Source organism: Akebia trifoliata, unplaced genomic scaffold, assembly GCF_017979445.1.
Source record: "Akebia trifoliata isolate Shusen 1 unplaced genomic scaffold, ASM1797944v1 Contig00919, whole genome shotgun sequence".
NCBI classification, from domain to species: Eukaryota; Viridiplantae; Streptophyta; class Magnoliopsida; order Ranunculales; family Lardizabalaceae; genus Akebia; species Akebia trifoliata.
Genome location: NW_028237335.1, coordinates 4,190 through 30,925, shown reverse-complemented (window position 1 = coordinate 30,925; position 26,736 = coordinate 4,190). Strand labels below are relative to the sequence as shown.

General features: G+C 36.1%; 2 protein-coding genes across 4 annotated transcripts; both read left to right on the top strand.

The window, feature by feature from the left end:
* The first annotated feature begins 9,020 nt into the window (after positions 1-9,020).
* On the top strand, positions 9,021-22,954 carry LOC147380856 (DDT domain-containing protein PTM-like). Of its 3 annotated transcripts, XR_015175007.1 has the most exons (5): positions 9,023-9,301; positions 9,873-10,037; positions 21,175-21,359; positions 21,846-22,182; positions 22,441-22,954. XR_015175007.1 is itself a non-coding variant. In XM_086431157.1 (4 exons), exons 2-4 carry the CDS (start codon positions 9,896-9,898, stop codon positions 22,627-22,629), a joined length of 516 nt encoding a protein of 171 aa, XP_086287283.1. In that variant the 5' UTR covers positions 9,021-9,301; positions 9,873-9,895; the 3' UTR covers positions 22,630-22,775. The 3 variants fall into 3 exon arrangements, 2 of the variants coding, with proteins under 2 accessions (XP_086287283.1, XP_086287284.1); XM_086431157.1 differs by lacking the exon at positions 21,846-22,182 and having other exon boundaries at positions 9,021-9,301; positions 22,441-22,775; XM_086431158.1 differs by lacking the exon at positions 22,441-22,954 and having other exon boundaries at positions 21,846-22,274.
* LOC147380857 (protein SUPPRESSOR OF K(+) TRANSPORT GROWTH DEFECT 1-like) lies at positions 15,973-19,513 on the top strand. The gene is made up of 9 exons (XM_086431159.1): positions 15,973-15,983; positions 16,715-16,811; positions 16,897-16,998; positions 17,126-17,281; positions 18,623-18,691; positions 18,787-18,823; positions 18,908-19,005; positions 19,150-19,249; positions 19,351-19,513. Exons 1-8 carry the CDS (start codon positions 15,973-15,975, stop codon positions 19,174-19,176), a joined length of 597 nt encoding a protein of 198 aa, XP_086287285.1. The 3' UTR covers positions 19,177-19,249; positions 19,351-19,513.
* Positions 22,955-26,736: the final 3,782 nt, after the last annotated feature.

The window sequence follows — 26,736 nt, the reverse complement described above, 5'->3', positions numbered from 1 at the left end:
ATTTATTTTGAAATTTAAAAATAAACAATGCTGGAGTGACCTCAATTCACAATTTGCTGACATGATGTCACCAAAGAGTAAATGAGGCTAATCTCTTGGTCACTCCAGCATTATGTCTATATCTTCAAAATTATGATGCTCTCCATTTGTCATTCATTCTCACAAATCGTTGAAATAGATTAGAAAGTTACAACTAACTACCCAAAAGTAATGGGTGATTTAGAAGAAGTCCCTCTAGCAAGGCGCATTAAGCTTTTTCCGAATATTTTTTTTTCTTGAAAAGATACCAAATCAAATTTATAGAGAGAAATTTTATAATATCTAAAGAGGTTCTTTTCTTCCTAGAAATTACTACTATATCTAATGCCCTTTCAATGGAAAATCAGAATAGATTTGATCTTATTAAGACATTTTGGAAAGAAAATAAATAAAAAATGAAACATATATACTCACATTTTAAAGTAGAAATGATTGAAATGCTCACATCCCTAGGTGCATATGATCCAGTCTCTTGTCATTTTCTTTCCTTTTTTAGACCAAAACAGAAAGAGTTAGCTCCGGTCATTCATGGCAAAGGGAAGTTTCCTGTTATTTCCCAGTCCTCGTCAGAAGATACTAGTGACATGGCAGCAAATAATGCTGAAGTAGAGAAAGGGGAATATTCAAAATCCAAGTTGGCAAACAATGTGGTTGCTGAGGTGGATACCCAAGAACTTCAAAATTTTGAATTTCAAACTCAAAGTGTAACGGTTCCTACTGTTAAGCCGACTCCTACTCACACGCATCAAGTTTTGGAATTTCAATTGGAGTGTTTGAAGAATAATGCGCATCCGGTTTTGGAAGTAGTGTTGGATCCTAATACGGATACTGCCCATCCGTCTTTGGAAGTTGTTTTGGAGCCTATCAAGGACTCTCCTGTGGACCAGATCATAGAGAAGCCTATTCTTGAGGAGGGGGAGATTTTTGTGCAGATTTCTGGGGAATCTTCTCCGCTTCAACGATCAACTCCAAGATTTGGTGCTATTTCGTTGATTTCGGAAAAAACACAGACAAGGAAAGATTTGCTGGCTAAAGGTTCTCAGCCGTTGATCCTTAAGAACCAGTTTCCTACTGTTGAGGCAGAGGAAGAAGATGAATCAGAAGAGGAAGAGGATGACGATGATTTTTCTACTTCTAATCCTACAAAACCAGATTATTCTTCAGATCTTGGAAGTGCTAGAACTAAGAAACTGAAAAATCGAAGACGTCGATCGTGGTCCAATCTAGGTCCTCCTAAACGGACTAGATCAAAGAGAAACCTCTAAACATATTTTTATGTCAGCTCTAATCTGGAATATCAGAGGAATTAATAATTCCTCATCACTCCTTAGACTAAAAAATATGTTAAAAAGTTTTAAACCTCTTCTGTTGGCTGTGCTGGAACCAATGTCTAGAAAAGACATAAAATTTGAACGAATGCAGTTAATTCTGAAATCCCGAATAGCAACCTCCAATGACGTTAATAACTGTGGGTCTATTTGGGTGTTTTGGTTCGGAGATCCCTCAAAATTTCGAGTAGTGCATCAGTCGTCTCAATTTATCCTTATTGATGCTGAAGTGGAGCAGAAAAAGTGTGTTTTTTTGTATTCTTAGAGCTTCTTGGTTAATTGAAGAACGTCGTAAATTATGGAATGATTTAAAAGAGTTGCTGAAAGATGTTGGGAGTCTACTCATTGTAGGGGACTTTAACTCTATTCTATTTCCTGATGAAAAGAAAGGTGGGAGGTTTCCAAATCGTGTATCTATGGAAGACTTAGGAGAACTCATTGGGGCTCTGCAATTAGTTGACGCTGGTTTCTCGGGTAATAGATTCACATGGTGTAATAATAGGCAAGGAATTAATCGAATTTGGGCAAGATTGGATAGGGCCTTAGTGTCTCCTCCCTGGATTTCAGAATTGGGTACACCTTTGGTATCGCATCTACCAAGACTGTCATCCGATCATTGTCCTCTTCTTATTCGATTTTTTAAACCTTTACAGGGACCTAGTCAATTTCGATTTCTGGATTTCTGGGCTGAGAGGGAAGACTTCTTGCAAATTGTGAGGGAGTCTTGGTTTCCTAGAGCAGAAGGTTCTCCTTTGTATCGTTTCTTTTCAAAACTCAAAAGGCTGAAGGGTGCTCTAAAAGTATGGAATAAGGAGGTTGTGGGCAACGTACAAAAAAGACTGAAGGAAGCAGAAACTAAGGTCCAAGAATATGAAAACCTACTTGCCACTCAAGGTTGGGATCAAAATCTCTATTTAGAGTGTCAAAAATCCAAGTTGGAGTATGCTACTTGGGCAAATAACGAGGAGTCGTTTTGGAAGCAAAAATCAAGAGTTTCTTGGCTCAAGGAAGGTGACAGAAACACTAAATTCTTTCACCTTTCTACTAAGATTCATACATTGAGAAACTCGATTAGACGAATTAGAAAATCTGATGGGACATTTATAGAAGACCAAGAAGAAATTGGTAGAGAGGCAGTCCATTCTTTTAAAGAGCTACTTAACTCTTCTCAAAGATGTTCTTATAGAAATTTGCTGGAGGGGCTAAATTGTAAAGTTACTGCTCAGCAGAATGATCGGTTGTGTGCTCTTCCTAATGAAATTGAGGTTTTGCAAGCTGTACAAAGTATGAATGCCCAAGGAGCAGCAGGTCCGGATGGTTTCTCGGGGAATTTCTACGTTAAATGTTGGGATATCATCAAGCATGACTTGATGAAGGCAGTCATCAATTTTTTTCAGGAAGGCGTTATCCCAAAATCTGTCAATGCCACGTCTATTGCCTTGATCCCTAAGAATGAGGTACCTCTATCCTTTTCTGATTTTAGGCCTATTAGTTTATGCAATTTTTTGTATAAAATTTTATCTAAAATCTTGGCCTCGAGATTAGGAGAGCTTCTACCTTCCTTAATCTCTCCTGAACAAGGTGCTTTTGTTAAGGGTAGGAATATCTATGATAATATTGTATTGGCTCATGAAGTGCTAGATGATCTTAATCTGAAAGTTAGAGGGAATAATGTGGCAATGAAGATCGATATGAAGAAAGCTTATGACAGGCTTGAGTGGCCGTTCTTACGGGCAGTACTTCTCAAGTTGGGGTTCTCGGAAGAATTTCTGAAGTTGATTAACGGGTGTCTGGAAAGTGTATCTTATTCGGTGCTAGTCAATGGGTGCTCATATGGATTTTTTGGAGGTAGTCGTGGTCTAAGACAAGGAGATCCCTTATCTCCTAGTCTTTTCATTCTCGCGGAGGAAGCACTTAGTGTGGGACTGAATCATTTAGCACAATCAGGACAAATGGAGAGATTTGCAGTTTCAAAAAAAGGGGTAGCCCCTAGCCACCTCTTATTTGCGGACGATTTGATCATTTTTTCTAAAGCTACTACGAAGTCTCTAAAAGTTATCAAAGAATTTCTGGAATCTTATGAGAAGGCATCAGGTCAGCAAGTCAGCTTAGAAAAAAGTTGTTTTTTTGTGGCTAATCATATGGAAGGAAGGAGAACAGATCTTGTTAAAACAATTCTGGGTTTTCCAAAGGGCTCTTTACCAACCAATTATTTGGGTGTTCCGCTGTTTACTGGAAGAGTTACGAGAGAAATGTGTAGGGGCTTGGTTTCCAAGATCTCGAGGAAGATGATGGGTTGGAAGTCCAATCTTCTATCTGAAGGTGGTCGTTTAACCTTACTTTCACATGTACTCACTTCCATTCCAGTGTACCTAATTTCAATTCTACTCATTCCAAAGTATATTTCAGATTCTTTGGAGTCGAGCTTTGCTAAATTCTTTTGGGGTAGTACTGAGGGTAAAAGGAAAAATCATCTTGTTGCTTGGCATAAAGTATGTAAACCTAAGCTAGAAGGTGGGCTAGGTATTAAAACTCTTGCTGAGATCCATAAAACAGGTTTAACGAAAACATGCTGGAGATTGGTAAATGAGAAAGGGTTGTGGATAGACTACCTTAAGAAGAAGTATGTCAAGGATGGAAATTGGTGGACTCCGTCAAAAACGAGGGGCTCCAAGATTTGGAGAACTTTTCGAAATTTTCTTCATCCAACAATTAGACTTTCAAAATATTTGATTGGAGACGGTGCGACGACTTCTCTCTTCCTACACAACTGGAGAGGTTCAGTTCCGTTGATCGATTCCTATCCGGATGAAAATAAACAAATTATGGTGAAGGAGGTATGGAGTCATGTGGGCTGGAATGTTTCTAAACTTAGAGACCTAATTCAAGATGGCAATGCAGTGGAAGAGATTATTGCTTTTAATCTTCAGCAAACAAGTTTTGATAGAACAATCTGGAAGCCGTCAAAATCTGGGTTGTTTTCGTCCCGTTCGGCATGGGAATCAGTGAGAGAAAGGGGTAATGTATCTCATATCTGCAAAGCAATCTGGAAGGCTCAGGTACCCACCAAGATGAAGACTTTGGCGTGGAAGATCTATCATAAAGCATGTCCGGTGGATTGGATCCGAAAAAAATGGGGTTTCTCCATGGCGTCAAGATGTCCATGCTGTGAAGATGATGAAGAAACTGTTGAACACCTTTTCTATAAATGTTCTTTTTCTATAAAGGTGTGGAATTTTTTTAGCTGCCACCTTCTAGATGAGCAAGTCAGAATTATGACGCCTGGATTACTTCTTAATTGGGGCCTATCGAAAAATTCTCAATTTGGAAATGTCAATGGAATGATTCCATGGGTAGTATGCTGGAACATTTGGATCACTAGGAATAAATGTATCTTTGAGAACAAGAAGGCCTCTGTCCAGGGAGTTATATTCAGCTGTTTGAAATGGCTAAAAGAACTAGAAGATCATCAGATTTTCAAATATCCTTCCTCAGATGATGAAATCAAAAAGCTTCAAGCTATAGGTATACATAGGAGAACGATTCCTCAAAGACGTATAGTCAAAGTCTGCTGGGAAAAACCGCCAGCTGGCTGGTTTAAACTTAATACTGACGGTGCGGCAAGAGGTAACCCAGGTATTTCAGGAGGTGGTGCTATTCTACGTGATGTCATGGAGAACTTGTGGCAGCAGGGCACTGGGTTTTCGGAGAAGCGACAAACAATGTAGCTGAAATCCGTGCATTGGTAGTTGCATTGGAGAGCTTTGATTTAGTTGGTAAAAAAATTATTGTTGAAATGGATTCAGCTATCATAGTGAGGGGTCTTGCAAGTCATGTAGTCTCTTGGAAACTAGACGAATGGATATACAAGGCACGGACAATGCTATCGAAAATCGAAGTCAGAGTAACTCATGTTTGGAGAGAGGCAAATGTTGTTGCAGACGCCCTTGCTGCAGCAGCAATTCATAGTCAACAGTCGATGAAGTTCATGCGAGTAATGGAGTTACCTATTAATGTTAAACATGCTTATACTGGAGATAAGCTTGAATTGCCTCAACTTCGAATTGTAAATCGTTAGGGTCTGCCCTATGTACAAATTTTCCCATATATAATATAAATCATCTTGCTTGCTTAGCAAAAAAAAAAAAAATATGGAGAGTCCACAGAGATTAAAGTTTACATGGATATTTTATGAAGAAAAATAATAAGAGTCTAGATTATATACACCTAGGGATGGGATTCTTTCTTTTAATAAGAGATCTATGTGGAAATATTTGAGACGTAGGACTAGGTTTCAACCCTCATCCCTACATATACGATTCAAAACTCATAACAAAAAAGAAAACATATGAACTCACAACTTAAATTAGGAAAGACTGTAATTCCCCCATTGGTGATCGATATGTTGAATAACAAATTTCTAGGTTCGTTGGATGCTAGTCAACAATATCCTACTTGTGTGCCACGTGTATGCATCGTTCATAGAAAATGACATAGTTTATATTTCTATTCGGTGTAGATTATCAATAAAAATAAAAGAACAAAAATCTATGAAAACCTTAGCAACCACGGGTCAATCTACAAAGATAACGATGATCAAACAATTTCTCTTTTGACTTAAGACAATAAATCAGGTTCAAAATATTAAAGGAAACTAAATTAAAACTACTCAAAAATAAACATGTATGGGAATCACAATGTTAAAAAAATTAGACAAGTCAAATTCACCAAAACAAGTTACCCTATCAATTTATTTGTGTACTTTTTTATCTTAATCCAATTAACAAAGCTAATGTTATTGGATTGGAAAATAAAATCTGTTAATCCAACTATCAACCCCAAAATTCTATGAGAATATTTAATAAGATGAAATCAAAAGTAAAACATTGAATCTCTAACAAAACATAGTTTAACTTGAACTTATCTAAGATTAAATTTTTCAAATCAAGAGAAAAATATTCTATTCAATGATCACTACTTAAGAAACTGGTGTCATAATGAAGCATTCAAGCATAATCGGAACAAATAATTATCTAAGATGATCTTGTTTGAGTTTCATCGACCTCTCTAACAGAGGTCTAGCCACAGACCATAGAAAAAATAATAAAAACAAAATGAAAATAAAAGAGAAGAGAAGAGGGAAGAAGATGATGATCATTTATTAATCTTGAATTGAATCTGGTAGAATACTCCCTCTGTTTATAAAGCTCCAACATAAAGTAAACCTAAAAACTAGAAAATTATGGAGGAACTAAAAGAAGAGAGATATTATATAATATTTTTTGCCCTTCCATTTATAGAGGTTAGATTAGGGTTCCTCTCGAATTCGGAATACTTCCGTACTTTACAAGATCTCAAAAACCTAACTTGTTATGATGCACATCACGCTGCCTCAGTAGTGTACCAATTTCAAGGAACATCTTGCCGACTTCACCGTGTAGCCCAAAGTGTCCACCGCGCTGTGGGGCTTGTGGGCCCAATACATCCGGATATTGGTCTATAATCTTTGTTTTGGGTATAGATTGTAATGTACTTCTTCATTTGTCCTTTTTAATCCTTTTGGATCTCGAGACATTGACCTATTACACGTAAATAACTATAATTAGTCTAAAAATTCATAATTTATTCAAAAAAAAAAAGTTATGAATTATCAACGTATTATGTCTATTTAGGGGATTTTATGTATTATTCACCCTTAAAGTCTCTGTTAATATGGCCCTAAAAACAACCTTCTAGTCCTTGATCAATTTTCCTTGACTATAAAATATGTTGATCTTACGCCACTATCACACTCGCACTTCAAGTGTCTTCATTTGAGACTCAACCCATTTTTTTAAGGATAAAATCAGTTTGAGTTTTTTCCTTGATTTTTTTATGTGCAATCAAAATATTTTAAAATAATATTGCATGGTTAGTTTTCGAAAGTATGTTCATCTATTATTGTTGATATGATTTGCATGCTAAAGCTAGGATTTATTGCAGTTGAGCCGATGATGAAAGTCATCACCTTTCATCTCAGTTAATATCAATCTTGACCCTAAATCTCAATCAGCTGACAATTTGCAACGGAAAAAGCATGAGGTCACAAGTCCGATCCACTCATCTTTTATTGATCGATTGCTGGACAATCTACAATAATAATAAAAAAGCATGAGGTCACAAGTCTGATCCCTTCTCTCTAACAGCATGTCTATAGCCATAAGAATTTCGTTTTTTATTCATTAGAAAATTTTGATTTGTAGAAGTTGACTCATTGCATGGTGTTTTCTATAACTGTTTAGCAAACCTACTATTTTATTTCTTTTCCAAATAATTTCAGCTTTTATTGATCGATTTTTACTCAAAATATTGGCAAATCCATATTTTGGGTATGAAATGAGTTGAAGTTGGGATAGATCTAGTTTCAATAACTATTTTTGTTTATTATGTCAAATGAGTATAATTTGGTATATGTATACACTTCAATTTCATATAGTAAGGATTAGGGGTGCTGAGCAAATCATGTTTGGGCTTGGTTTGCTATGGATCTTAAATGGACTGATTTTCAATCAGACCTAGTACCTAATCGCAGCTTGGCTCGACCACAGTTTGGTCTATTTCTGAGTGAGTCTTAACCAAAGCCAAATCTGCTTCATCCTTTGTCCAAAATGGATAATCTCCATTTGGTATCCGTTGTATGGGGTATTTTGTATATTTGTCTCTTAAATTTTGTTTTATAAAACCTATATGATTACCACAAAAAAAGGCACATTGTTTTATTTTATGTAAGCTAAGGATTGTGCCCTTCTCTTGATGTATTAGAGTTGTGATATTACGGCTGTTTTTGTTGGTAAAATGGAATTTGGCAAATAAAAACATCATATAATTCTTTAGAAAATGTGGCATGAGTTAGACTCAATCAGATGGCCAGGCCATTGGATCTAAGTCAATTTCAAAAACCTAACTTGCTAATGTAACATTCTTGTTTGGAAAGAAATTGAATCCAAACCACATTTACATGAGTTACCCTCTTGCCTATATACTATAAAACATGACTCGTTAGGATCTTGTATAGCATATCTAAGCCACTCTTGAGACTTTAGTCCATATTGCAAGATGGATCATGATACACAGGAATCCAATCATATTCACACCACATTTGAGTAATTTGCTAATCATTATGTTAGAATCAATTATAATTTTAATTTTAGAATCAATCATGCCAGAAACAATTGTGATAGAAGTATTTTTTGAAGAATGTTTATCAAGCCATTAAAATGAATTAATCCTTTACATCAAAAAACCGTCAACTTGACAGTAACTAAAGCATCAAGTTCGACAATAAATAGTCGTGAGTTCGATAGTAAAAAATGTGAACTCAATGTCAAATAAAAAAGCGTCGAGTTCGACACTAAAAGTTATGTAATGCACTTAATGGTAAGAAGGACCATTAAGAAAGAAATAATTTTGTAAATGTCCTCCAAACCTGACGCGCAAAATTTATGAATCAGAAAGAATGCCTTTGGTGAGAAGCAGTAAGAAAGAAAAAGTTTACTAAATGTCCTCTCAAGCTGACACACAAAATTTAGGGACTATTTAGAAAGAATTCCTTCCGCAGGGGTCTTTAAGTAATTTTCCCTAATCAATCTCTCTAGTTTATATCGCCCTCTATTATAAAATATGTTGATCTAGGGCTGGGCTACCATCACAATCGCTTTTGAAGGGTATTGGTTTGAGAGTTGAGACTGAAACCTTTCTTAGGGTAAACTGGTTTGAGTTTTTATGTTTTTCCTTCATTCTTTTTCTACAAAGACATGAGATGTTAAATTCATGCATGTACAATGGAAGCCATTCATCTTTCAATCGCAATCTTAATCTTGACCGTAAACCCCAATTGCTTGACAATCTACAATGAAAGCAGCATGAGGTCACAAGTCCGATCCCTTCTTTCTAAGGTTATGTCTATCCCCATGATTATTTTGTTTATTATGTCTGATGAGTTTAATTTGCTATATTTGGAAACTTCAATTTCTTATAGTAAGGATTAGGTTTGTCTATGGATCTTAAATGAACTGATTTTCTATTGGACTTAAGACTTAATCGCAGCTTGACATATTTCATCAATCTTCTTGGGATTTTATTGGAAAGATGATCACATCTAATTTCTATTATGAATTTCAAACCCCAATTTTCTAGTTTTTAATTTCCGTTTAGTTTCTCTCAAATTTTTTGAGATAAGGCTTTTTAGGTCATCTTAGAATTTTATCTTTCTCCATAGGCTGTTAATCTGCTCGATCAAGTAGATTTCGGGCCTGCAAGTAATATCCATTTAACCTTCTACTATGGCCCATGAAATTCTATTTGGCGGTGCTGATTTAATTTTGTAGTAGACACATTAGTAATATCCATTTAATCCTCATGCTGTTTGAAGAATTTTCATGCAAATAAATCTTGCATGATTAGTAAAATAAGGCGCATCTTTTATTTTATGTTTATTTTGACTTGTTTTTGTTCGTGTTTTCCCAGATATTTAAATATTTACACATCCAATGGGGTTTCACTGCATGAATTGTCAGTGTCTCTATCAAGAGGCCGGAAACTTTCTATCAACGACAACGATGACCTTTGCAGCACATATGCGGACTTTGGGGATCTTTTGCTCTGATGGATGCCCCAGGGCCTTTCATCAAGGTGCATTTCGCTCTCCAGTGATGATTTTTCTTCTTACCACCTTTTCCATTGTTTTGGTTGCTTCATTTATTAAGAGGTTTCTTATTTGTTTAATTGAATATGAAATATACAAGCTAATGTTTGCTAGAGAAAATGGAGGAAAATGTTAATAAAAAATGAGATCTATTGATTCTTTGAAAATAAGGGCTGAGTTTGTCCTGTATGACTCATGCATGTCAATGGTCGTAAAATCTGAGAAAGTGGTGCCAGTCTGCTTTTAACCAATGTATGTTTCATCTTCTTTCTCTGGATTAAATATTGGTGAAGTAGAAAATACAAATGATGTCGATGAACATTTAGTTACTTGTAGAAACAAAACCTGTTTGTGCTGTGATGCCTAAGAAATTCTAATATGTGGAATTTGATGATGGTGCAAATATTTTATTCCAAATGTAATAGAATTTCCAAAGGAAAATTTTCTCTTATGATCTCCATCTCAGCTCATCAGACAAGGTTTACATTCCATGCAAGCAAATTCCTTATCCTCTGAATACAAAAAGGAAAATACATTTTGAATCCTAGCCAACCTCAGAAATGGATACCCAATTGCCTTTAAAACTATTACACCAAGAAACTGGTGGAACTACCAGCTTCACTCAATGGCAATCATTTTCTACCTGTTTCTCTTCACTTGTCTTTTCAAAGATATGAGATTCCTATATCATGCATCTCTAATGCATGAGACCCTTGAAGGTCTCTATTTTGATTGAGAAGTGATCCCTCACGGTCCTATCCTGGTGGCCTCTCTTCTTTGGCTTTTCTTCTTTTGGGTGCCTTGGGATCTAGGAAATACTGTAGGCTAGAGTTTCTGTGTCACAACCTATGCTCACAATCTTCTATACTTGAACTGAGAAGTAGCATGATAGCCTTAAAGTGGCTAGGAAGCTGCAATTTTATGAATTTGGGTTTTTGCATATTTTCTTAAGTTACCAGTCCATGTATTTATGGTGTTCATTTCTAGTAGTCTCTTATCCATTTCTATCATTTGTCATCTATTTGATTGTTAGGTTGCCAAGTTCCCTAATTATTTATTTAAATTTAATACTTGTTGTTAAGTTGTCTCTGTTAATATATATATATATATGGGAACGGATCAAGGGACATATGAAAAAACATATGTGGGGTAGCATTGGAGATAACAAAAAATTGCATTTTCTTAATTGGGAGAAGGTGGCAAAGCCAAAAGAAGAAGGTTGTTTAGGTGTACAGTGCCTAGTAGATATCCACAAAGTAGGTATGCTGAAATTATGCTGGAAGATGTTAACAGAGAAGGCTTTATGGTCTGAGTTCTTGCGTGGTAGGTATTTGAATAATAAAAGCTTATATCAAGCCGCTTCTAATCAGAAATCTTTCATGATCTGGAAGTCTATGGTGCATCAAATGCCCTCTCTTCTTAGAAACTCAAAATTCTTAGTGGGTGATGGTGCTAAGATCTCCTTCATGTTTCACAACTGGCGAGGATCAGGAGCTATAGTAGAACATTTCTCTTGTTACTCGGATAAAGCTTCGCTTAAGGTAGTTTGGTCTGCTCATGGTGGATTTGATTTGGAAAAAATTTCTCTTATTCAGCCCTGAGGTGGCTCGTTTTGCTTCAGATCTAATCATTGAGAAAAACATATCCGACAGACCGATTTGGCTTCATACTACTTCCGGTCTCTTTTCCTCTTCAACGGCTTGGAATTGTATAAGAATCCAAGGTCAAAAAGCTGAATCTTGGAGGGTGCTTTGGAGCTTGAAGATTCCATCAAAAGTTATAGTTTTTAACTGGAAATTATTTCACAAAGTAGTTCCGGTTGATGGTCTTCGAAAGCGTAGAGGACGCGTTTTAGCTTCTCAATGCCCCCTCTGCAAATCTGCAGAGGAGACGTTGAATCATTTATTCTTCAAATGCCCCTTTAGTATCACAATATGGGTTCTGTAGGGATCAAGGTCTTCTTCCTCCTTGGAGAGTGACTTTCTTCTTTATGCTCTTATGGACAAAAAATGCCCCAAGCTACAGGGAAGTTATAACTCCTTGGATCATCACGTGGGAGATTTGGATTACTAGAAATTCTATAATTTTTTATGGTGTTTTTAGATCAATGGCTGGAGTTCAAAGAAAGATTGATGCTTGGCTTCTTGAATTAAAAAATCCTCAGGTTTTCAATGGTTTATCTAAGATCCTCTCTATTAAGTGGAGCAGGCCACCTGCTAGCTGGGTTACACTAAATGTGGATGGTTCAAGCTTGGGAAACCCGGGTGCAGCTGGAACGGGATGTGTAATTCGTGATCATGAAGGATGCTTGATAAAAGCTTGCTGTGTTTTCTTAGGCCAAGGAACAAATTCCTTTGTTGAATTCCTTGCAGTGTTGCATGGGGTGCAGCTCATTAATCTCAATGGAAAAAAGTTGTTAATTGAATCAAATTCGTCCCTTCTCGTTGGAGCTCACAAAGGTAGGAGATTCCCTTGGTTTCATGAGCGCATCACTACGTCATATCGCGATTATTGCGACGGTAGAAATGCGCTAAAAACGACTGCTAAAGGCTGTCGTTAATTACGACAGTTTTTGACTGTCGTTTAAACGTCGTTTCATGTAATAAGTAAAAGTTGGGGTGCCGATAGTTATTCTAACAAAAAAGTTCAGACAGAAACTCGACTTCCGCCATTTCTCTTCTCTCACTCTCACTCTCTACTCATCTCTGTCTCTCCTCTCACTCTCAATCTCACTCGACTGCTCTTCTCTTTCGTTCTCTCTCAAATCCGTCGCTCTTCTCGAATCTCTTTTCTCGGATCTCTCTTCTCGAATCTCTCTCTCGGATCTCTCTTCTCGAATCTCTCTCTCTCTCTCTCCCTCGGATCTCTCTTCTCGAATAAACTCTCTAAGTCTTGATCAAGTGTTTCTCTCTCTCACTCACTCGATTCTCTCTCACTCAGAATCGATCAATTTTTTTTTCATTTTGGAAAGTAAATCGATCGGAATTTTTTTTTGGAAAGAAATTGATCGAAAGATCTTCGCTTGATCTATCACTCACAGAATCTGTGATTTTAAAGACGCAATCAGATTTTGATTTGCAAGTTTTAGGGCATAATCGATCGGCGTTTGATCGAAAGTTTTAGGGCTTTGTTCGATCTCCCTCCCTTTGCTTGGTTTGTGATCGAATCTTCAGGTATGTTAAAGTTTTTTATTGAATCTAAGATTTTCATTAATTAATTTAAGATTTCAAATGCTTTGAAGTTTGCATTCAATATTTTAGATTATTCTTGTCTGATTTTGAAGGTTTTCCTTCATATTGTCTTTCCTTCAAATTAATGTGCACCAACTGTTTGTAAAAATTCCTAAGAGAATCAAATCCATTACACATACGCTATGCTTTGAAATTTCATAGTAGAACATCTCCATAATTAATATGATCTATCTGTTTGTATCTTTTTCTTCCATTTTTGTGGATTTTCCTGAATTGGTCACACTCGTGGTTTTGTTTTAACTTTGAATCATATTTAAGTGATTTGGGATGAAATAAAATGGAAGATAAATCTGAAAAAAAAAAAACCTATCCTTAATGATAAATAATTAGTCAGTTTTTTCTGTTGAACCCAATAAACAATCTAAGGTGGTCCCAACATATTTTTATAACCATATGATTACAAAGTCTTGGAGATGTTTTGCTATGAAATTTCAAATTTTCTGTTTTATGAAGAGTTCTATTGCTTGATTATACTTTTGGTAACGTTCATGAAACATGCGCTAGTTACAAAATTACTGCTATTGTATAACATTATATGGTCTTGCTAAATCAGTCACTATGTAGATTATTTTTGAAAATGGAGTCTCGACAGTAGACATACCTTTCTTGAGTACCAAACTTGGTTCGTGTAACCATGGGGTGTATATTTAGACAAGTAGGTGGTAATTTAGGTTTCTTGGATTTTGTGCATAGAATTGTGACAGTTGTAGTTGAGGTAGATAGGAGTGAAGTTGGGTGTAGGTGTAGGGTAGGTTGAATATTGGTGATGGGAGAGGAGTTCTCTGTTTCATTGCATGTTGGAACAATATCCCATGTTGATGTTGGCATGTCCGTAATGTCGGTTCTGCTGAACTTGTCACCAGATGAATGTGAGGAATAGGAGTATGATGGAACAAAAATGGGTAATGAGGAATTTGAAGTTGGAGACTTTTGTTAAGGATCTCGTGATGTGGAGAAGGGGAATTGGCTTTCATCAAATGTCACATGACAAGGAAGGTACATTCGTCCAAAATTTGGTTCAAGTCACTTGTACCTTTTGTAATTAAGGTTATATCAAATGAGGATGCAAGGAGAAGTACATAATTCCATTTTTGCATTATTGTAGGGTCGCAAAAAGGGATAACATCTAGAATAAAAAATCCGGAGTGTGGAATAATTGGGTGACTTGCGAAATAATTTTTCACATGGACTAACATGTCCTAGTATTTTTTTAACTGTAGGTTATTGATTAGAAAAACAGCCATGGTAAAGGTCTCCATCCAAAGAGTAAGGTGCATTGATGCTTGTGCAAGGAGAGACCGATTTCGACCACATTGGTTCTGGAGTGTTTTCGTTCTACAACTCCTTTTTGTTCTGGAGTGTGGATGTGACAACCAATGAGTGATACCATTAGATGATAAAAGAATATGAAACCGACGACTTGTGAATTCACCACCACCATCTTATTGCAAAGATTTGATTTTAATATTGAGCATATTTTCAACCAACAATTTAAAAGAGAAAGATATCGTAAGTTTGAGATTTAGATTTCGTAGGATACAAACACTTATATTTACTAAAATCATCGACAATGATTAAATAACAACATGCACCATTTAGTGATTTAACAGGAGAATTACCCCAAATATCAGTGTGTAGTAATTCGAGAGGGTATTGAGATACAGTAGATGATAACAGACGACAACTATTTCCCTGTTGACATGAGGCACATACGCCTGTGGGAAACAAGCCTTGAGTATTAAAACCATGGAGGTGGTCCACAGCCTTGATATGCATGATCAAGGCGATGATTGCAGTCAAGGGCTGTGTGGCCAACTCAATTGCAAATCTAGCATGTAATACGAGGCTTGCAGTTGTCATCAATTTTGATCAAGTTTTAAAACCATGGAGGTGGTCCACAGCCTTGATATGCATGATCAAGGCGATTGCAGTCAAGGACCAAGTGGCCAACTCGGTTGCAAATCTGGCATGTAATAAAAGGCTTGCGATGGTCATCAGTTTTGATTGATTTTTAAAACCATGCAGGTGATCCATGGCCCTGATATGCATGATCAAGGAGATGATTGCAATCGAGGCTGAGTGGCCAACTTGGCTGCAAATTTGGCGTGTGATATGAGGCTTGCAGTTGTCATCAGTTTTGATGTAATAAGTTGAGTCACAATCACGAGATCTATAGAAACCACGACCTCTAGGTTGTTGGTTGCCACGATAAGCGACAAAGGCAGTAGTGGAGTCAAGGTGGCAACATCTATCGGTGATGCTTGTTCAAGACTGTCTCCTGACCGATAAGAGGAGACCATAAAGTCATCAATACTAACTGAATCTGAACCGAGTGCATATTCAGGCCCAAGTCCATTGAGGATCATCAATACTACATCATCTTCATCAACAGAAACACCAACAGCCGTGAGATTGTCCGAAATGGTTTTCATATGATATAAATAATCATAGATCGAGAGATTACCCTTCTTGACTGATTGTAATTGTTGTTTGAGTTGCTTTATACGTGCTCTGCGACTAAAACTTCTTTTCTAGCATCATCCAGATAGCACGTGAAGTGCACACAGATTCACTTATGGTAGCAATGAGCCTGAGCATGTAGCACTGCCATCGGTGTAACCCATCAGATCATTACTACTACGGAGAATTCAAAGGAACTGCATCTTCAACAATGAGTAATTGGTATGACCTAATTTAACCGATGAAGATGAAGATGACTTGTTCAACCCATTGGGTGGTTTTTTCTTAAATAAAGACTTGCAAGATCGTCCAAGGGTTAACTCTTGAAATGACTCTGATAAAATGAAGAAACTCAACAATAACAAGCACAATCTTTGAAATTTGCCATCTCTACACGCCAACAAACCTTGTGTGAGACTATTTATCAATGTGTCATAGGTTGCAGAAGTTACAAACTATAATGAAGTAGACAGTTTTAATAACTGTGTGAAACTGATTGCACTTAGTTCACAAGAAACCAAGTTTGCTTTTGTCAAATCTCCAGATCATCTCTTTACCTCTAACAAATCTTTTAGAGTCTTGCTTATTTCTTGAGAACTAATTCATTGACTTATGCATCACAAAGTAAAATAAGATAGACATGTTCATGCTAGGCTGATCTTGAGCCATTTGCTTAGAGCTCTTGCCTTGATAAACAACTTGAGTAGTACCCATCCCTTCCTGTTGGTAGGCTGTTTCTACATTCTACGAGCCATGTACTCTGTAGTCTGAAATTAGAGTGTAGGTAAGGACAACTCTTGGTAGTCTTGCTTACCACTTATCATTCGTTGACTTGTCTAGGTTCATATTTTTCATTACATTACTGTATTCATGCATAAATACACACATTCATACATATGAATTAAAGGAGAAAACGGCAGACTTAGAGTTTTAAATTCATTTTGTTATTGCAGCTGTGTTGCCAACCTTGTGTTTGTCATTATCGATGTCCAACCGAAAGAGCTGGGAATACCAATAAAAGCTTCCTATCCTGTTGAGGAGGTTAAAGAGGTGAGAAAATCAGTCCATTAAAATATGGGTAATTGTAACATTGATCTTTTTAGTTGCCTCTGTCATTGAACTTGATGGTTATGAGCACGTTCATCTAGGAGATACCCCTCACAACTTGACTGAAAGTGACTTTGAGACCTTGGCACACAAGACGGAAGGGTTCTTTGGTTCGGATATTTTTGTTTGTGTACGTGAACAGACTTTAATAGATTATTTTCATTCACTCACTTCAATGTTTTGGTGTTGTTGTACATCTTTTCTTGAGTGATGCTGTTGAGATTAGATTGGTATCACACTCTTTGGATCTTTGACAGGTAAAAGACGTTCTCTTTGAACCCATTCACAAAACTCAAGATGCAATGTTTTTCATTAAGACATCTAATGACTCGTGGGTGTCATGTGGACCAAAGCAACCTGGGGCTGTTCAAATTACTATGCAAGATCTTGCTGCCAAAGGCCTTGCCTCAAAGGTAAGAAGTTAGTGGAGATGAGTATTTCAGCTTTGCCCATATTGCCTTATCTTTAAGACAGACACACACACACACACACACATAATTAGTTGAATGCTTTTTCTGTACACTATCCATGACTAAATTATAGTCGTGTATAACTATGAAAAACTTATCAAACCTCCAATTTGAGCATATGAATGAATGAATTCTTGGTGGAATATTTGCCCATAGAGTTGTCTTTGGCGTTTGTCCTACCAAACCTCTAATTTGAGCATAGAAAGGGGAGTCTGTGAACACTAGTTACACTATGCCTTTCTTCACCAAACAATCTTCTGCGCCAATTTGAACACTCTTGACACTATTCAAGGAATTTAGAATACCAATTAGTCTATTGGGTGCTTCAATCACGTTTTCAGACCAGAAGAAACACATGCACATACAGTTGATCTATATGCTCCCCAACCTTCTAGAATGCAGCAGTTCTGCTCACAATATCACTGATCTCATTCATTCCCCCCCGCCATATATATATATATATATATATATATATATATTTTTTTTTTTTTTTGGATGGGTAAGCTGGACTTGAACCCACGACCTCAAAGTTGCTTTGCAATGTGGCAAACCAACTGCTTTGGCTGATACCAATGAGGACCCGAGTATGGAGATTGAGGATGGAAGAGATGATGAGGAGATGGAGGTGGAGGATGGTGATGCAGGAGGGGACAGGTCTGATTCCAAGGAAAAGATCTTGGGTGTGCTTTGGCTTGTGAATTTTAGATGTTCCCATTGATTTCTAAAGATGTACCTAGCATGGCCAAGCTTGCAAAACTTAATGGTTCTTCAAATGGGTTACAAAATGGTTTGTGTGCTGCCATACAACATGCCCGACGGATATTAGGAATCTTAGAAGCACTACTTTCACTAAAGCGTTATGCTTCATTGACATTCATGAAGGATACAAGGGCATCCTCATTGGAAAAGGATGCATCAGATTTGGCTAATTTCCTTATAAGGGACAGACATATTGGATTCAATTGTAGTGCCCAAGTTCTTCTAAAGTCTTTACTCGCCGATAAACAAGAGTTATGCTTCTCTGTTGTTTCCTTGCTGTGGCACAAGTTGGTTGCAGCACCGGAAACACAACTGAGCGACGAAAGCACGTCTTCTCAACAGGGGAGGAGATAGGTACTGTTCTATCATGTCTTATTTATAATATATAATTTATTTTATAATTATGTCTAAGGTTACTCTATTCATTTTGATGGTAAGAGACAACAAATTTCTAGCTCAAGTTCTTTGAACTAAGGTGATTAATTCAAATCGTTCAAATTGACCAACTCTAATTATTTTGTATAGGTAGTCAATGCCTTTTGCAGTGTTGTATCAGCTTCGCCAACAAAAGCATTGTCTGCAATTGTTCTTCAGGTCAGTATTCGGCTTAAGTTAATGAGTGAATTCTCAACTGACTTTAAAAAAATATATATAGCATCTCTATAACTTTTTTACCCAAACCATTTCAGGCAGAGAAGGATTTGCAATCTTGGGTTGCTAGAGATGGTGAGCAAGATCAAAATACATGGATTATTAATCAACGGATAGTAAAATTAATGGTGGAGCTAATGAGAAATCATGATTGCCCAGAATCGTTGGTAATTCTATCTAGTTCTCCAGATCTTCTACAACGTGCCACAGATGGAATGCTCCCTGATGGAGAAGCGTGCACTTTACCACAACTAGAGGTACTATTGCGAGCAAATATACCTATTTTTCTTCTTCATGTTTCACCTTATATTCCCATTTAAGAGAGCTTTGTGAACTTATTAGATTGTGCACCTCTTTAATTATAACGCTTACTTACTACACGTTTTATTACTGTTAATTAGTGTGCAGCTTTTGGAAGCAACAGCTAGAGCAGTCCAGCTTCTGCTTAAATGGGGAGATTCCAGCTTGGCCATCAAAGAATCACTCTCGAACCTTTTGAAGGTAAACATTTACCCGAAGTTGACGTTTTCAAATCTAGTCTCACATCCAAGCACAAATAAACCCCTTATTAATAATGTGATTTACTATTCTTGTATATACAGTGTCACCTTCCAGCTACTACTCAATGCCTTTCTCATCCAAGTGCACATGTCCGTGCTCTTAGTATGTCAGTTTTTCGTGATATCTTGGTTATTGGCTCCATCAAGTCTAGTTTTAAACAAGAGGACATAAAGGCCATCTATTGTTCTTCTTATCTATACTCGAATGTAGGTGTCATTAACTGGCATGAAGATATTGAGAAGTGCTTAGCATTGGAGGCTCACACCAGGCTTGCAACTGAAATGGCAATGATATTCCTCGATGATGCTGCCAAGGGGTTGGATTGTACCATTCCGATCTGAGATTGTCTTCGTGACCCATCAGGTAATAGCCCTTGCCATTATTAACATCAATTCATTGCTCTATGTTCTTATTAGTATCATAATCGCGTAACGTAAAAGTTTTAACGACAAATTGTCCCGAGAGAGTAACTAATGTGAAAGAAACAATCAGTCAGTCTTCGACAAGCCCTTCGATCTACTTTGGTAAGTTTTATCCGTGATCTAAAATATTGCTTTCACATTTTTTGTTAAATCCCATCCGTATGGGCATATCTCTTTTTTTCTTCAAAAGTTTAGATATCGGTTTGTAACCGATGTCCAAAGTCTCAGACTTAGGACATCAGTCTTATAGACATCGGATTTCAATCGATGTCTAATGTATATTTTTTTTGGTAGTGCTTTCAGATTTGGAACGGTTTTAAGCCGTTCCAAATTCTGTGTTATTTCGGACAAAAGCCGTCGTTTTTTTCGACGGTCATTTTAACGGACTAAAGCCGTCGTTGTTTTCGACGGTCTTTTTGACGGTCAAAAGCCGTCGTTTTTTCCGACTTTCTTCAGCAGTCGCATTTTAATCGCGACTCCTTTTAAAACGACTGCGCAAACGACTGCAAGGGCAGTCGTTTTTGTCAAAAACGACTGTTCAGGACAGTCGTTTATCCCGCAATGTGACGTAGTGCATTGTGGCTAAGTGTCTACTCTTACTCAATGAGATTGAATGGGACATAAGGCATATCTTTAGAGAAGGGAATAATGTGGCTGATGCGTTAACGGTCTATGCCTCTTCATCTCGTTCTTCCGAGTCTTTTGTCCTTGTAAATAATCTTCCTTTAGTGGTAAGGCGGGCTTTTATTGGAGACCTCTTGGGTCTTCCAAATACCCGTCTTTTGTAATCTCCTCTTTAATATTATTGCTGGTTTATCAAAAAAATATATATATGAAAAAACATAAAAACAGTGTAACATTAATAAATTTTCAAAATATGGGTTAGAAGTTTCGGATTGAGCTGATTTTTTATGAGGATGATCTCTATGATGGGAAGATCTTCCAAAAAAAAAAAAATTCAACCCAATCCGAAACTTCTAACGCCATTAAAAGTGATTTAGAATGTGGAACCGTTGATTTTTTGCCAATTTTTGCCACTAATTTGTCAATCACTTTTGATGGATTAAGAAGTTTCAAATTGAGCTGATTTTCTGTGAGGATGATCTTCAGATCCTCGCAAAAAATCAGCTCAATCCAAAACCTCTAACCGTATTTTGAAAAACCATTGTTTTTACATATATATAGGTAAGATGAAACTATATATATAATCCCTGCCAATTTATCCAAATCTATAATTTAATTTTAGATGGTTAGTTTAATATTTATTATAGGTTTGCTTCTTAGTATCATCCTGCTGTTCTGTTCCTTTTTAACTCTTAATTTCAATACCTGCAGCTTCTTGTTACATTTTTGATCCACTTCTCTTCCTTAACCAGAACATTTCTGAATGATTATGTTGTGTGATTGGCTTATCTGACGTTCATTCTCATTTGCCTATTGTAGATTGTGTGGGTCTGTCAAGCATTCCGGATGGTAAATGGTACTGTCAATATTGCTTAAATATGTACCAAAGGGAAAAATCCTGCGAATACAATGCAAATGCTAAGGCCGCTGGGAGAGTTCCTGGTGTTGATCCTGTAGAACAGATTTCCAAGCGATGTATTCGTATTGTTAAAACAACAGAGACTGTAAGTTGTTACATAGTGGCTTTTGTTGTTGTGTTATTCCCCCATATTTATTATGTATCGAATATCAGAGATGAGAGAAAATAAGAATAACTTAGGTCAGGGATGGAGGAATCATAAGCAACAATACTTTTTTTTTGTTTGAGTAAATTGTACTGAATGTTAGAGATGTTAGTGAATAAGAATGGTAGTACAAAGAAGTTTTTTTGAGAATAAATACATTATATTGGTGGCAGTGGTTTCGTATTTCAAAAAAATAATATTTTTAATGATTCATTTTTTTCAATTTATAAATTGAGAAAAAAAAAATAATTTATTTTATTTTAAATCAAGAAAAACGACTGTCTAAGACCATCATTTTTTCCGAGTGTCAAAGACAGTCGTTTTTTTCAGACTGCCAAGGACAATCGCTTTTTCCGACTGTTTTGGGCTGTCACAGTTAAAAAACCACTCCTTTTAAAACGACTCCTTTTGCGACTATTTGGGCAGTCGTTTTTGGCGCATTATGACGTAGTGAATGCAAATGCAAAGGCAGCTGGGAGAGTTTCTGGAGTTGATTCTATTGAACAAATATCCAAGCGATGCATTTGGATTGTCAAAACACGAGACCGAAGCTAGTGGATGCATTTAATGCAAATGGGCTTGCAGTAAGCTTGTTATTGGACGTAATATTGTTACATCATGGTTGTGGGTTTTGTTTGTTGTGCTGATTTCCATTCCTTGTCATTCTGGTTATGCTTGAGCTTATGCTTTGAATCTTGCTTGTATGCATGATGATTTTAGCAAATCAAGATTTGGTTCACGCATAGTTATTCTCTATGATCAAGTATACTTTTGTTCTCTTTATGCCCCCATTTTTTATACGAGTTCTCGATACACATAATTTTTAGTATACAATTTTAACCACCCCCCACAGCCCTCTTCAATACTTTTCTCTCCTGTGTGAGAAGTGTTGGCTGTTTGAAGGATCATGAAATGGTGGATCTATACAGGGGGGTGTGTGTGTGTAAATGATCTGTTATTTTATTCTCATTTAAAGTTTCATCTTACCTATATAATAATCTTACCTATATAAATATAACAGGAATTGGCAAAGGGGAAGTGGTTTTGTTGCGCAGATTGCAGTAAGGTCCACATTGTTTTGCAGAAGTTACTTGTTCATGGATCAGAAAAGCTTCCAGAATCTCTTTCAAATGTTATAAAGAAGAAGCACGAAGAAAAAAATTTCAATAACGAGATTGATCTTGATATAAGATGGAACCTTCTAGTGTAAACATGTCGTTGCTTGTGGAAGAGCTTCTATTGGGAGAAGTTCAAACAGGATCATATGTTGCATGGTGTCAAACTTTCATCGATTAGTTTGTGATTTGTTTTGTACTCAATTTACGTATCTAGTAGATAGTAATACATTGCTTTTGTATTTTTTTTTTTTATTTTTTACGATAAAATAAATGTTATTGTTAAAACAGTTAGAGACTTTAAATGCATTGTCTTGAGAACGTTAGTTTCTTTAGTATCAATATTTATATGAATGCTTAAGGAATGTTTTCTCTTGTAGATCTTTCACAGATTTATTTTTAAATGAAGAATGGTTTGTACTTGTTTATGTTTTTAGAACCACAATGAGGAATGGTTACTAATCATTCCTAAATATTAGGAACACCCATTTGGAAATTATTTATAATTGTTCCAGATGTATTAAGAGTTAATAGCTGTTCCTAATTGTGATTCTGTAACCGGATTGTGTGCCATGTTTATGCATATTCCATGATAAATGATATATTTTATATTGCCTCTCGATTATAAATACACAAAATCTTTTCCTACCATCACAATCTCTTTCCAAGGGTCTTGGTCTTGGATTCAGACTCCAAATTCCTTTTTGTGAACTAGTTTGAGGTTTTTTTTATGCATGTGTGTAATATTGTTTGAAAAAATATTTCAGTTTTAAAGGTGGACTATTGTTACGATGATTTCTATTCTAAAGCTAGGATTTGTTGCAGTTGAATGGTTGATGGAAGCCCAACTCACCTTCCATTTTCATTATAGTTATCTTGGATCTTGATCCTAAAGCTCAACTAGCTGGCAATCATGAACAAAACAAGAGATCACATGTCTGATCCCGTCTACCAAAAATTTTCAATTTGCTGAGGTATGTTTATCCCCATAATGATAATTTTTCTTGAAGTATTAAGATTATTCTATAACTGAAATAATTTTTTCATTCATTAGAAAAATTCAATTTGTACAATGACTTACTTGATGCTGTTTTCTGGGATTGCTTAGCAAACCTCCCTAGTTTATTGCTTCCATAAACCAATTCAAGGCTTGTTAATTGATTCTTATTCTACATATTTGACAAACACATACTTTGTATGGATTTATAATCTAGGTTTGATCTTATCTGATATGGACTGGTTTATTTATGCTTGATAAGTTTATTTTGATGTGAACCAATAATTAGTACACTTTAAACCACATGGTAAGGATTAGGGATGCCAACGAATTTGGTTTCCGCCTTCAGTATGAGTCTTAAATGAACTGATTTGTAACCAATCCTAAAAGTTAATCTTAGGAAAACTTTGGCATCAGTATTATCATTTCCTTTTATTCTAGATCTGTTGACCTTCTTTTGATTGCCAAAAATGCTTCATGGGTGAATAATTTTTCTTTACCTCAAATAAGAATTGTATAACAGGAGTTTTCCACGTAGTTTTTCCTCTTGTATATTTAGCCAAAAATAAAATAATTCCAGAGTTGGGCCTCTTATTGTGTTGGTTGTAACCAAGCCCAAATTTAGTTTATATTTATTCCAATAGCAAAGCTTAATGGTGGAATTACAATGCTTATAATTTATATTAAGAGGAAGATTACATATTGAAATCGCCTCGAGCCGTTTTCACTAAATAGTAGATAGGGGTCCGATTTATAAATGGGGGACTTTTGAGAAATGGGAGTCGCCACCTAGTTTAGGTCTAGGAACCATAAATAACTCCAAATAGATATGGATCGATCCACGGATCAAAGATATAGGTAAGGGGTCAGATTACGGGTTTCGGAAGGTGTTAGGCACCGAACCCGCCCGATCAAGATGATCAGTCTCTACTACGATCCAAAATCATCCTATGGTCAACATACAAAAACTACAATCAAGGTCACAGTCCAATCATCATCAATTCATGTTGGATTTTCCAACCAAATCCCATGGCTAAAAATTGTCCCAATAATCACATGATTCTTCTTTGAATTCCACAAAATATGGAAGGGTTTGAAAAAACCCTAATCAGCTCAATGACCTGAAATCAATTAAGAAATTCCACCTGCAAGCATTTTCTAAGCTGTCCAAAATATAAATTCATGAGAATATTCTGAATGGGAAGATTACAAATAAAAACATGCCACATTGGGATTTATAATATTTTCAAATTAGGAACGTGAAAATTCCTAAATTAGAATTCAAGAGATATATGTTGAATTCCCAAATTAGAATTTTTAAAAGTGGAATTTTCCCAAAATAGAAGTTTTCCAAAGATATCACAGTTTTCAATTAGAAACTTCTAAACCCTTGAACTTTCTAAATATGAAATTACAAAATCATCTAAATTAGAAATCGATAAAATGTGAAATTCCTAAAATAGAAATTTGTAAATATATTCCTTCCTTAAATAGAAAATTATACAACTTTCATATCAGAAAATTCCAAATACCAATTTTCGAAATGAAATTATGAATGGGAATTTCCGAATTAAAAAATGTGGATTTACCAAGGATCACCAATTCAGAAATTTATGAAATAACAAGAAAATAGTTCACAATACCATGCTTACCAAATTGTAGATCAACAAATACCAATGCATACAAAATATTGGAACTCAAATTATTCTCAAATCGATTCAAACGGACAAGCATCTAGGACCATCAATTTTTCCAAAGCAACCATCATACAATGACATATCTCAAATTTTCAGCAATATTTATCATTCAATGGCATGCATATTCGTCATGCTAAAAAAAATCATCACAACCTCTTTTTAAACGTATAGGACCATCATGCTTAAATACAAGGATCATGTCATCGCAAGTTCATAAAAAATAAAAATAAAATAGAGTCAAAAGTAAATCAACATTTTCCTAATCCTATCAATATTAAAAAAAAAAAAAAAAAACACACAAAAATATATATAAACAAAATATCATCTTAATCCTACTAACATGCAAAGAATACAAATAAAAATAAAAAAATAAGAACAAAACATTAAGAAAATAAAAATAAACAAAAAAGAAGCATAAAACCTAAACATTCTTCTCTCCCTAATAATATGAAAATAAATAAATAAATATAACGAAAACCCCTAACCCTATTAACATACAAAAATGAATAAAGCCTAAAAAAACCTAAAAAAACATATATGTATTGTCCTCATCAATATGCCAAGACGAATACAAAAAATCATAGACAAGTATATATAAGAAAATATATTTTCCTAACCCTACTGAGATACAAAACAAATAAAAACATAGAGAGATATAAAAAAAAAAAGAAACTCTTCTAATCTCACCAATATGCAAACATAACGAATAAAAAGAAACGTAAACTAAATATTCTCCTAACCCTATCGGCATACAGAAAAAAGAAGAAAATAGCAAAATACATAAAAAAAACCTACGAATCTGATTGATATAAAAATAAAAGTACAAATTAAAAAATAAATAAAAAAATAAAACTTACCTATAGAGAGATGAATGGATCTAATTCCTTCAGGTATGATTTCGATAGCTTGCGAGTACCCGCCGAGGAAGACGAAGGTAGCAAAGGGGAGAACCTTCTTCTTCGCTGGAGAAAGAGACGCGGAGAGGGAGAAAAATCTGAGAAGGACGTTGGATAGCAAGAGGGCTGTTGAAGGTGATGAAGGCAGCACAATGGTTGCTTTGCAGCGCTGTGAGGAGGTTGTTGGGCGTGCTGTATTGCAGGTTTTGTGGAGAAAAACGAGTGGAGAGGCTGGCTGTCGGGGACGTTGCTGGGAGATGAGGAACGTGGGAGAGAGGTGAGTTGTAGGGGGATGTTGGGACGTTGGAGAAGAAGAGGATAGCTAGGAGGAGGCGCAGGTCTGGGCGTTGCTGATTTCACAGCAGCAGGTTATGCTGCAGGTTCATTCCAAGATGAAGAAGAGGAGAGTGAGATGAGTTGTAGGGGGCTGTGCTGAACGTGAGAGAGAGGGGTCTGGGTTGAAAGATATTGCAGGTTTGTGGGGATGATGGAGAGGGCAGCAAAGGGGGTGTGTGAGTTGCAGGTTTAATGGGGAAGAGGAAGGAGGCAGTAAGAGGTTGTGAGAGTGATAGAGGAGATGAGATGAACCTCCAAGAGATGGAGAGCAGAGAG